Below are 12,267 nucleotides of genomic sequence, written 5' to 3'. Positions count from 1 at the left end.
TTTTATTATTTATTTATTTAAACAATGGTATTTTTTTCTCACTCGGCACAAACTTAAACTTGAATTCAGGCGAGAGAGAGAAAGAAAAAAGACAGAAATAAAGCATTATTCATCCAAACAGCATGAGCGCCCTCTAGTGGAAAAAAATAGTTCCTAGTTTGAATAGTGATTAGTTCCGTCATAGTTAGTATTATGAAATTAAAAGGATCATATCTCCGGTTTTCCGTGGTTAATCGGTGCCAAATAAATACTGGGAGAGCGGTTTAAACCCGCTCTTTCGAGTCATGTTATGGGCAGCGGTCAATGTCAAATACTTCATTTTTTACAGTGTTTTAAAGACGCCACGTGATTGAACGGGCTGGCATGATCATGGAACCGCAAACTTGCGTCTGATGTAATGGAGTCATGTGATTATTGTTGCGACGTCTCATTGGTGAAATTGGTACTCTTTGCATCGCTGATTAAAAAAAAAAAAAAAAAAAAAAAAAAAAAAATCTAATATGTCGAATAAAGAGGACAAATATAACGACTCTTGTGTAGCCCAAAGTAGCGGAGTATGAGTACAAATCTACTCACGTAAAAGTAAAATGTATGGCTTAGTTAAACTACTCTTAGAAGTACATTTTTCTAAAAAAGGTTAATGTAAAGTAAATGCAATGGAGTACATGTAACGCGTTACTACCCACCTCTGACGAACTACGATGTTCATGTTACAACACACTATTAAGATGAAAGATTTGTTGAAGTGTGCGCAAGACAAAGTGGTGAGTGTATGGCAAAAAATATTTGGGGACAGATGGCTGTCCTGTGCTGAACAAAAAAAAGCATATATTAACGACAAAAAAACCAAACACTATAGTTTCCAGCATTTTTTTCACTTCAAATTTTCTGCAATTGCAATTGTTAAGACCCGCACTGTCATGTCATGTCATCTGTCATACAGGCAGATAGACTCAGTGGCCTAATGTCAAGCTAAAATAGTTTGCAGGTTTTCTCAAAAGAGAAGAGTGATGGCAGCCAAACCCACAAACAAGAGGAAAACTTCCGTCATTTACTATAAATGATTCCCAAGTATTAAAATTCTTGCGTAGTTAGAACAAAATCATAGTCAATAAGTAATAGACATATTGTGCATAAAATAGCTGTTGTGCATGAACGGTGTATAGCTTATACAGTGCAATCCATATTATATCTTCAACATTGTATTTCAAATAAATTGTGGTGGTGCATAAAGAGAAAAAAAACCACTGATTCCTTTCAGATGGCACAGACCTTCTAGGGCCACTAAACAACCCTTGTCATTTTCTGAATCCCATAATGTGATGACGAAAATGTTGTCTTACTTTTCTTTTTCATTTTCTTTGTTATTTTCACAAATGCATTTCAAGGCCGTGTCATCTTTGTCAGTTTAATTTGACATGGGCTTTGGGTCCAGTCTGCAGTCTTAGAAATGTACGTTTATAAAGGACATATGGTTATTACACCGAATAACCAAATAGAATTTGACAATGATGATATTTTCATTGAATGAAAAAGATGTACCTAGTCCTTCTAAAAAATTTAGCATATTGTGATAAAGTTCATTATTTTCTGTAATGTACTGATAAACATTAGACTTTCATATATATTAGATTCATTACACACAACTGAACTAGTTCAAGCCTTTTATTGTTTTGTTATTGATGGTTTTGGCAAAAAAAAAAAAAAAAAAAAAAAAAAAAAAAAAATCCCCTTTTTTAATACAAAAAAGTCAACCTTCAATTAATTATATCAGCTATGCACTAAATACTTGGTCGGGAATCCTTTTGCAGAAATGACTGCTTCAATGCGGCGTGGCATGGAGGCAATCAGCCTGTGGCACTGTTGAGGTGTTATGGAGGACCTGGATGCTTTGATAGCAGCCTTAAGCTCATCCACAGTGTTGGGTCTGGTGTCTCTCAACTTCCTCTTCACAATATCCCAGTGATTCTCTATGGGGTTCAGGTCAGGAGAGGTGGCAGGCCAATTGAGCACAGTAATGCCATGGTCAGTAAACCATTTACCAGTGGTTTTGGCACTGTGAGCAGGTGCCAGGTAATGCTAAAAAATGAAATCTTCATCTCCATAAAGCTTTTCAGCAGATGGAAGCATGAAGTGCTCCAAAATCTCCTGATAGCTAGCTGCATTGACCCTGCCCTTGATAAAACACAGTAGACCAACACCAGCAGCTGACATGGCACCACAGACCATCACTGACTGTGGGTACTTGACACTGGACTTCAGGCATTTTGGCATTTCCTTCTACCCAGTCTTCCTCCAAACTCTGGCACCTTGATTTCCGAATGACATGCAAAATTTGCTTTCATTTGGAAAAAGTAGTTTGGACCACTGAGCAACAGTCCAGTGCTGCTTCTCTGTAGCCCAGGTCAGGCACTTCTGCCACTGTTTCAGGTTCAAAAGTGGCTTGACCTGGGGAATGCGGCACCTGTAGCCCTTTTCCAGCACACGCCTGTGCATGGTGGCTCTTGATGTTCCTACTCCAAACTCAGACCACTGTTTCTGCAGGTCCCCAAAGGTCTGGAATTGGCCCAACTCTTCAATCTTTCTCAGGGTGCGGTCACCTCTTCTGGTTGTGCAGCGTTTCCTGCCACACTGCCTTGATACAGCACTCTGGGAACAGCCTATTCGCTCAGAAATTTCTTTCTGTGTCTTAGCCTCTTGCTTGAGGGTGTCAGTGATGGCATTCTGGACAGCAGTCAAGTCGGCAGTCTTGCCCATGATTGCGGTTTTGAGTAATGAACCAGGCTGGGAGTTTTTAAAAGCCTCAGCAATCTTTCGCAGGGGTTTTGAGTTAATTCGTTGATTCAGATGATTAGGTTAGTAGCTTCTTTAGAGTACCTTTTCATGATATGCTAATTTTTTTGAGATAGGGATTTATGGTTTTTCTTGACTTTTTTTTTTAACCAAAATCATCAATATTAAAACAATAAAAGGCTTGAACTACTTCAGTTGTGTGTAATGAATCTAAAATATATGAAAATCTAATGTTTATCAGTACATTAAAGAAAATAATGAACTTTATCACAATATGCTATTTTTTTTTAGAAGGACCAGTCTACAGTAGCCGTAATTTCATCCATATTTCACACATTGTTTCGAAACAAGACGTCATTATAAAGTAGTTCATTAACATATTCAGGTGAAAATCTGTTATTTTTCTTAAACTCCAGCTTCTATTTATCGATTGAGCAATGAAGCCTCTGTAGCTTTATTTGTTAATTTTTATATGATTTGGTGCGTGTCCCTACTCCCCGCGCGGCTGCATCTCACGTCATTTCTCATGCTTGTGCTGCCCTCTGCTGTTGAGTCCCACACACCGCTACCTTATCGTCTGCTGTCTCACCTGTTCTCTGAATTTTGCCAAAAAGCCACCACAAGGGTGCGGGCTGACATAAGCCTTGTGAATATGACGTCAGCTTGACAAACGCCTTCCTTCTCTTGCATAAGTTGTCAGGGCACAATTAAATGTGAGTACATTAAGGTAGAAAATATACAATTTATGCTGCATACACAAAGATAATATGATAATAATGTTATCGTTGTTCTTTCAAGTCTTTGATAGGATTGCTCACTGTGTCACAAAATTATTTTTTGTGTAATTGCATGATTGAAATGTGAATTATTTTATTTTTAACTTATTCTAATGTTAATATCAGTGTTTGGTCTATACCCTGTGCTGTTTCTAAAAAACTTGGAGAGCATTTAATTTTGTTGACCTTTCACTACATGTCCAGTAAATGAACAAAGATGCATTATTTCTCATAAGGTTTCGGACACAAGAAGTTAATATTAAGTTTATAATTATAATAGTTTCCCACAGCACACACTATGTACTGTGGCGCTAGAGTGGGGAGTGACTGCTTTATAAGATTGTTTTAATTGTTCATCCAGTAAGGGTCAGGTGGGATATATTTTATTTTCATTAATGCAGTGATACAGGTAATATCTAAACAATTGGGAGTATATTTACAGCAAATATATACAGCATGTTCAATGCTGCAATATTTTTTTTAAAAGTCAGTGCTGACGTGTCAAAAATAAAGGGTATTGACGTATTGATCTCAGGATGAATGTGAAATGCACCTTAACCTTTACAGGCCAATTTTTATTTGACCTTAACTGAATTTTTGAATTTGCATGCCAAATCGCCATTGTTTCAAATCACAACTTGATTTTTGACACATTTTTCTTCAATTGCTAAAGACACCAAAATCATGTTCTCAAAATGTATGAAGTACAAATTATTGTATTGAAATATTCTATTTTATATATTTATATACATTAAAGGTGCACAATGTAAGATTTGCACTTCAGTTATTCATGAAATGTCCATAATATTTCAATAGACATTTAAGAAACATGTTTTTAGGAAATACGTTTAAACAGATCTCAATGCTTAAGCTGAGATTTTTACATTTTAAAAGACAATTCACGAGTCTCAAATTTGTTCTCGTTTAGCTTCTGTATTTATCAACAGCCAATCTCAAAACCAATTTCCAGTCTTCATCCAGGTTGCCACAGCTCTGTATGCACGTAAACTATGGCTGTGCCAACTTTGACAAAACAATCTGAATTATAACTACTACCCTCTCAAGCAAAAAAAAAAATGTCATTACGAATTTCAAAGGATTCAAGACAACAAAAGAAGCAAAAACAAGGATTTGCATTCATTTGGCGTGGTTGTGTTATGTTATTTGGCATGTGGATCGATTGGTGTTCTGCCGGTGCTACGATATTTAGCATGTGGATCCACTGACCGGTGCAAAGATAGTCTTTACGCATGTATATATTTAGTCCGGAATGGATGGAGAAATTAAATCGTCTCTGTGGATGCTGTCAATGCATTATCAAATGATATCCTATATTTCTTTGCCAGTGTGCTAATACATTGAGAAAAGTAGCCCTCCCTCACTTCGATCATGGTGACATAAACTAAATTGGACCTCATATCACTGCTCTTTTTATCACTATTACTAAATGTTGACATTATTATCTTGAAAACATCTGACATGAAAATAAAAAATATGATATACAATCTGCAGAGGACTCATCGCTTGCCACTTAAAGTTCTTTTTCTTCAGGTTTTCCAATGTGAAGCTGTATTCTGGCAACCTGAAGGGTGTGTGTGTGTGTGGGGGGGGGGGGGGGGTGGATTTTGTGCTAATCAATATTTTGATCTAGATGTAGTACCATTTTGGCCCATCAATCCTACATTGTGCACCTTTAAATATTGGTTGAGTTGTGGATCAAAACCTATTGTGCATCCAGCTACTTTTAATAGAACAGCAAGTTGAGCAAATAGTAATGAAGAATTGGAAATGTATTGACAGTCCAAGACTTTCAAATGAGGTTAATGTTAATATGTTTAGGTTATTGTGCATTCTAGGCTCATCATGAAATTTAGACCTTAATGTGAGTATTGAAGATAGCAAATTATGAAACTAACAGTATTTGTGCATTCTACATTCTGGTCAGTGTGGGGAGAAATAATGTCAATATTGTGTCACAGTGATATTTTAAACAGGTGTTTAATGCTTCTGTGTAATACAAGGTGTGTTGCAATTTATGATATGATCACACGTAATGCCACAATGTATGGAAAGCTGGTTGAGCATTCATTTGATATCCTCTGATTTCTAGTGCCACTTTTAGGATATAGGGTCCAATACTGAATCAAATAGATTGGATACTACTGAGCTCCAGAGATGCGTGTGTCTCTTTTCATCATCTGCTATGAATTTAAATGAGCTTGTCATAGGGCAGGGCATTACTAGAATGATCGCAATACTGACATATTGGTCGGAGAATTGCATGGTTGTAGTGAAGCAAAACTGTGCATTGGTTGATAACTATAATATATTACGAAACTTAGTGAGCTAAAATTGTTCTAGTTAAGATTTAGTCCTACTTGCATTACAAGTAGTGTGCAATCGTCAACTAGTACACAGTTCTTTCACTCACTAGTAACATGTAAAGCAATTGCCCTACTTTGGTGCAACAATTATTCCATTGATGTACATACAGTATTTGTTATCAAAGCGCAATCTAATCGAAACCAAACAAAACTGAAAATATCAATCAACATCATCACATTTTTTCTATTGAAATGTGTGAATTGTTTTAGCAACATAATTGTGAAAATTTTCAAAATTAGGTTCAAAGCAGTAGAAAAAGTAGCGGCTTATAGTCTGAAAATTTGTGTTAAGTGTGTAAATATCATATTAAATCTGTCCATGGCCCTTGAATTGAATTGAATTGAATTGAATACTGGCAGACTTTGTTATATCGACATACTGTATATATTGCTGTCCAAGAATCGATATCATATTGTCATGAAATTGATGATTTATACCCCGACTTGTAACTAGTATGTCAAGGTTGTTTTACAATTGTGAAGACATTCTAACTGTAGTGGAAAGCGGGAAAAAAACCCCAAAAAAACATTTTCTTCTACGCTACTAATTCATCTTACTATAGTGAAGACAAAGAATGTACTATAGTCGATGGACCTTAAACTATAGATCAAAAGGATATCGAATAAATGTTGAAATGTCTAAAACGCTATCAATGTTTTCATTCGATAATTTTGCTCTCCAGCTGAATGTCTTACTAGCTTGTAGTGAAGGAGTAAAGAACTTTGTTACCTTTATGTTGCACTGAACTTATTTTCTGAGTGAGAACAAAAAGTGCGTGATCCTTCAGCTTGATATCAGTGATAATCAGCAGCCACAATTAAGTCACTAGTGTGCCTGCTGCGATACATCGACACCAGGGATATGAAATAAATGCTCCATTGTACAGCACTCCCATAACAAATGGCTTACTGTTGTATCTTGATGTGGATAGACCATCAGCACACACTCATGAGTGGGTCTGCTTGTTTTGTGCCTTCCCTCTAGGTGCCCCCTACAAGAAGATACTCCCACGACGAAACCGACATGTGGACCAGCGACCGGATCCCCCCCTCCTACCTCCAGCGGTGGGGCTCCAGCGAGGACATGATAGTGAGTGGCCACTACAGCTCCACCTTACCGCGCCGCGAGAGGCGCAGGAACAGTCTGGTCTCCTTCCCCGAGGAGAGCCACCACCATCACCACCATCACCATCATCACCGGCACCTCCATCGCAAGCGGCGACGCTCTGAGGACACGCACTCCCTCAAGCACCTGCCGCGTGTGGTATGCGGCGCCTACGACTATCACGATGATGACCTGCGCTGCTTCAGCCGCGACGAGGTCATCAACTTTATTGATGAGACGCCACTGCCGAGCCCCAGGAAGAGCCCGCGACGAGCGTCCTGCACAGTCGCTCTCATCCCCAGCGTGTATGAGCGTCACGCCGTCATCCTGCCTCACTTTCCGCTCACAGACTTTGAACGTGAACCTCAAGCGCTCCGGCGCCTCTCAGAACACAAAAGCTCTCCCGACGGTATTGGTGGTCATAGGAGCTCCCTGAAAGAGGGTCGGCAGGCGGGCTCGCCCGCAGCGGTGACTCAGCGGACTCCACCTGGTTGTAGGTCCAGGATGGCTGCAGCGGCCGACTGGGCCCAGCACAAGCAGCCAAGCTTGGGGGAGAGTGATAAGGGAGGCACAAACAGTTTTGTAAGCACACTATCAGCATCTTCTTCGGGATATATGTCTGTTCACCCGGATTCTGTTGGCTCCGCTTCCTAAAATGACAACAACTAACACAGCAGCACTCCTCCAAAATTGTGAAACTTGAGATTTTCATCATGTTTGGAAACGAGCCTTTATCTCTGTTCGGTTGAACCCTCCTGTTATGCATGTTTCTTTGTTCAAATGTAATTGTGACACACTGCATGTTTAGATGCACCCGCCCCCCCAAAAAAGAAATTAATTTATTCATGCAGAAATTAAATCAATGCATGGGCCTACATCATACACGTTACAAGAATCCCTGCAAATTGATACAGTGTATCACAAAGGTGCGTACACCCCGTACTCACTTTTGTGATACACTGTATTTGTCTTAATATTTCAATGAACTTTTAGAATACACAGCAGCAAGCACACCACGAAACAAAAATGTCCTAAAATACTGACTTCTCTATATTTACTCTTAGTGTACTCAATGTGGCGTATATGGGGAAAATATTTCCCTCTTGTATTATATATATTCCAAGCTTATAAAAATACAAATGCACATTTTTTTTTTTTTTTTCTTCTTTGATGTACAGTATATACAAGCTCTTTCCCCCGTAATGCAGTGGTATCAAAATGGCTCTTAGGGCACATTATTTCCTTTATGGGGCCAGTTACATGTAATTCACAAGGAGGTGGAGCTAAAAAAAAATGACATTTCAATTATTCTTGGGTTTAAATTTCCAATTTGATTGACTTTTAGTGTGTTTGTATTGCACTAATATTCACATTCCAGGAATGAGTTAGTTGCTAAATGTTCAGCCAAAATCATCTCGCTAGCCAAAAAGCCCCTTAGCCACAAGCTGAGCTGCACTGTATTTGTTTCCCGACAAGTCGTGTGAATTGTGAGGTGGTTACACTATTTTCCCATTACCTCATTTGGTCGGTGTGTATTGGAAGCTAAATGCCCTCCCAATCATGTATTACAGGCTGATTGGTCAACCATTTGATCGTTGCTATTTTTATTCAAAACTAGCTTTGAACAGAAGTGGAGGAAGCAGGCACAAAAAATATATGAAGGGCTCACGGCCCTTAAATTTGATACATGCCATTGTGTGATCAAATGAAAATCAGACAGCAAACCATGTCAGTGTGTTAAATTGCAGTGACAAGAGGCAATGTTTGCCAGCCTTTATTAAGCCAATGCACCACATGCTGCCTATATTGATTGCATCTCATGACACACCACTAAACGAAAAAATTCCCAAAAGAATCCTGTCTCAATTTTCTCATTGTAAAGTAATACTTAGTTGGATGCACAGCATTCTTCTGTTGTATGAATGGCTAAAGGTGGATATTGCATATACAGGATTATGCCCATGAAGAGCATCTAATTGTTCTGCCTGTCAATAGCACGGTGACATAAGCTCGACAAAGATTTGTATGAGATAAATAATAATTATGTTTCAAACAAACGGATAGAAATTGGATAATTCCCTACGATTATGCCATGACACCTTATTTGGGAATCACCGGTTGCTTTGAATGCCAAATACAAACTGTCTGCATAGGTTTTATCCTGTTTTTCTGTTATTGCTGCAGTTTTTTACGGTTATTTTTTATATGTATTGAATGAATTGTCCAGTTTAATCTTTGAAACAACATAACAGGAGGGTATTGTGGTTGACATTTTGAAATGGTCTTTCTTCACCTTTCACATTCCCAAATACTCACTGAAAAAAAAAATTTGTTCCAGCACTAAAGACAAATCTTATTTAAGCTCTTTGATGTTGTTAACTGTAAAATGCGGATTATATACTTTATTATTGAGGGGTTGGACAATATGGATATTTTTTCCCTCTTGTACAGCAGCTTTTGTTTCCTGATGAGTTCATTTTTTTGCTGTTCATAAGCGTGGACCAATGCATTCACCATACATATTTTTTCCTAAATGATGTATGTCGTGGTTCCCCAGCTGTATAATTTTAAAGTTAAGATTAGTTGTCCCAAACTCTGCCTTGGATGCCCGAATTGAAGATGAAGTCAAGTTTGGAAGACACTTCCATTCAAAGCGGGAAATTATATTTAAAATGTGTTGCTATTGACCACTAATAAATCATTTCTATGTAAAAAAAAAAAAAAAAAAAAAAAAAAAAAAGAGAGAAAATGATTAAAAAGAGTAAAGTCAAGAGATCAAAAGATGACTAAATGTAGCATCACTTTAAGAGTAAGATTATACTTACATTGCAACGGGTGAAAAAAAATGGAAACAATACTTGTATGTTTTTTCAAGTGAATATTTAAAAATAATTGTTAGGCTAACTTATCAAAAATGAGTGCTGGCTTAGAAGTTAGATAACATTTATGCAAACCTTAAATGAAAATTTAATGAGTACATAAAAATACTATCCAATATTTGCACATTTGTTCATCTGCTTCAATCATGAGTTGTCTTATTCAATGCTTTCTTAATTCTTACATATTAGTGCATGTGTGCCATTGCATTATCATCAAATCACATTCCCCTTTCATTGATCTTTGACTTTCTACTGTATTTACAATTTGCATATATAATTTTGTAACATATTAAACGATGAGTCAAAGAATGATGTTTAATTGTTGACGGCTTTGTTTAAAAAAAGGATGTGACTGATTAAATTTTACAACATTATTTAAGTGTGGTTGCATCCTTTCCCTATTACATAGCCTACCCCATTAAATTGGGGTTTGAAGACAAATTCTTGCAGCCAGTTTCTTGTTTAAGGGCCATGTTTCAGAGCCATAGAGGAGAAAAGAAAGTACGGTGGTGTTGTAAATACGGAGCTTCGTCTTCCGTGAGATGGCTTGGTGCCGCCAGAGTGTGGTGTCCAGAGAGACTGCAGGGCAGAGGCTGCAAGGGCTCTCCAGCGGAGAACCTCTGATTTAAGATTCCCATTATCGGTCACCGTGGACCCCAGATAAACAAAGCTCTTCACAGGCTCTACGGTGTCATCACCAGGCAGAATGGGGGGTGGATCAGGTCCCTCATCGAAATGCATAAATTTGGTCTTGGTCCAGCTCACGTGTAGACCAAGCTTTTCTGCCTCTCCACTGTATATACTCAGACCAACTCTCAGCTGGTTGTAGGAGCAAGATGGTGACGTCGGCTTTGACAGCAGGGCTCTAAGGACCATCGAGAACATCAGGTGGCCCCAGCAAATCTCCAACGAAACCCTGCGAGCCCGGACTAATCAGCTCAGAGCCTCCCACCTGGCCACACAGCGCCGCATCCGCTGGCTTGGCCATGTTCTCAGTCTTCTTCCTGACCACCCGACAAGAGCCATCCTGGAGTTTGACCCAAAGGTTGCAGGCTGGAGACGACCACGAGGAAAGCCCCACACTCGATGGCTTAACACCATCGCGGACGACCTCCAACAACATGGAGTTATCTTGAAGGATGCAAATGTGCTGGCTCAAGACCGCCAGTACTGGAGGGGCCTAGCTCACCTGGTCAGCTCTATGCAATGGGATGAGAAACCAGCCCCAACGCAAGAACCATGATGATGATGATGATTGAAGACAAAATGATTTCAAATTAGGCCATATTCTCATGTTGAAACATCATCATCTTTCATCTATTGAATAACTTTTCGCGGAGGTAAATTCAGGAAGTCGGGTTTTCTTTGTGAGGATTAGGGCTGAGAGGACTCAGCTCACCGAGCAAACAAAAACATCCCACGTCCAAGTGGGCCACAAAGGGCGTGTGAGTGAAGGATTTTCCTCACAGCAAGGTGCCATCATGCAGTGCAGCAGAGCTCCTCTACAAAGGCACACATGCACATTTTAGACACCTGTACTGACAAAATAATGACAGAAATCTCCAAACATATGCAGGAAGCATGTGGAAGAAATTCAATGGGACTATTTTTTAAAAAAATTTTGAATATCACAAAAACATGCGTGGTAGGATGATTGAACACTCTAAATTGTCCGTAGGTATGAGTGTGTGCGTGAATGGTTTAATGTCTTATTGTGCCCTGTGATTGGCTGGCAACCAGTTCAGCGTGTATCCCGCCGACTGCCCGTAGTTAGCTGGGATAGGCCCCAGCACTTCCACGACCCTCGTGAGGAAAAGCGGCATGGAAAATGAATGAATATATAGTATTATTTGAGCCATACGCATAGATTAAGGCAGGGCTGGGGGCATAGCCCCCCCCCGTGGCATAAAATGTCATTCCATATAATTGACTTCCCAATATATGAATTTAAAATTCAGACTTTGATGGTAAAATGTTGCATATAAAAGTTGTGAAGCAATAAAACAACAAAAATGAATGAAATGAACAAAAAAACTTGTTTCAAAATTGTTTTTCAAACAGATCATGTGACTAGCACCTTAGAGATGGTCATTTGCTTTGCTTAGCACCCCCCCCAAAATAAAACACCTGAGGACAGAAGAGGTAAGATGGATATATGTAATTTTTTCAAACCTAAGCTTTCAAAAGCAACAACACCTACTGAGCAAGAACCAAGGACTGAAAATGTGGACGATGAAACGCCAGAGAGCACCGACAAAATAGTGAGCAGAGTTTCAGTTTGCTCCACGTTAACCCCAAAAAATTATGGGAAACAAAACAAAACAAAAAAC

General features: G+C 38.9%; 1 protein-coding gene across 1 annotated transcript in view; it reads left to right on the top strand.

Annotated features, from left to right (window-relative positions):
- Nucleotides 1–11,867, top strand: part of LOC130911877 (probable G-protein coupled receptor 153) — a 47,268-nt gene extending 35,401 nt beyond the window's left edge. The window contains exon 6 of the mRNA XM_057829504.1: nucleotides 6,939–11,867. Coding sequence (XP_057685487.1) covers nucleotides 6,939–7,712 — 774 coding nt within the window. The 3' untranslated portion in view covers nucleotides 7,713–11,867. The remainder of the gene's footprint in view (nucleotides 1–6,938) is intronic.
- Nucleotides 11,868–12,267: the final 400 nt, after the last annotated feature.

The sequence above is a fragment of the Corythoichthys intestinalis genome, chromosome 2, assembly GCF_030265065.1.
Source record: "Corythoichthys intestinalis isolate RoL2023-P3 chromosome 2, ASM3026506v1, whole genome shotgun sequence".
NCBI lineage: Eukaryota > Metazoa > Chordata > Actinopteri > Syngnathiformes > Syngnathidae > Corythoichthys > Corythoichthys intestinalis.
The sequence above is the reverse complement of the archived record's forward strand: the minus strand, read 5'-3'. Positions and strand labels throughout refer to the sequence as shown.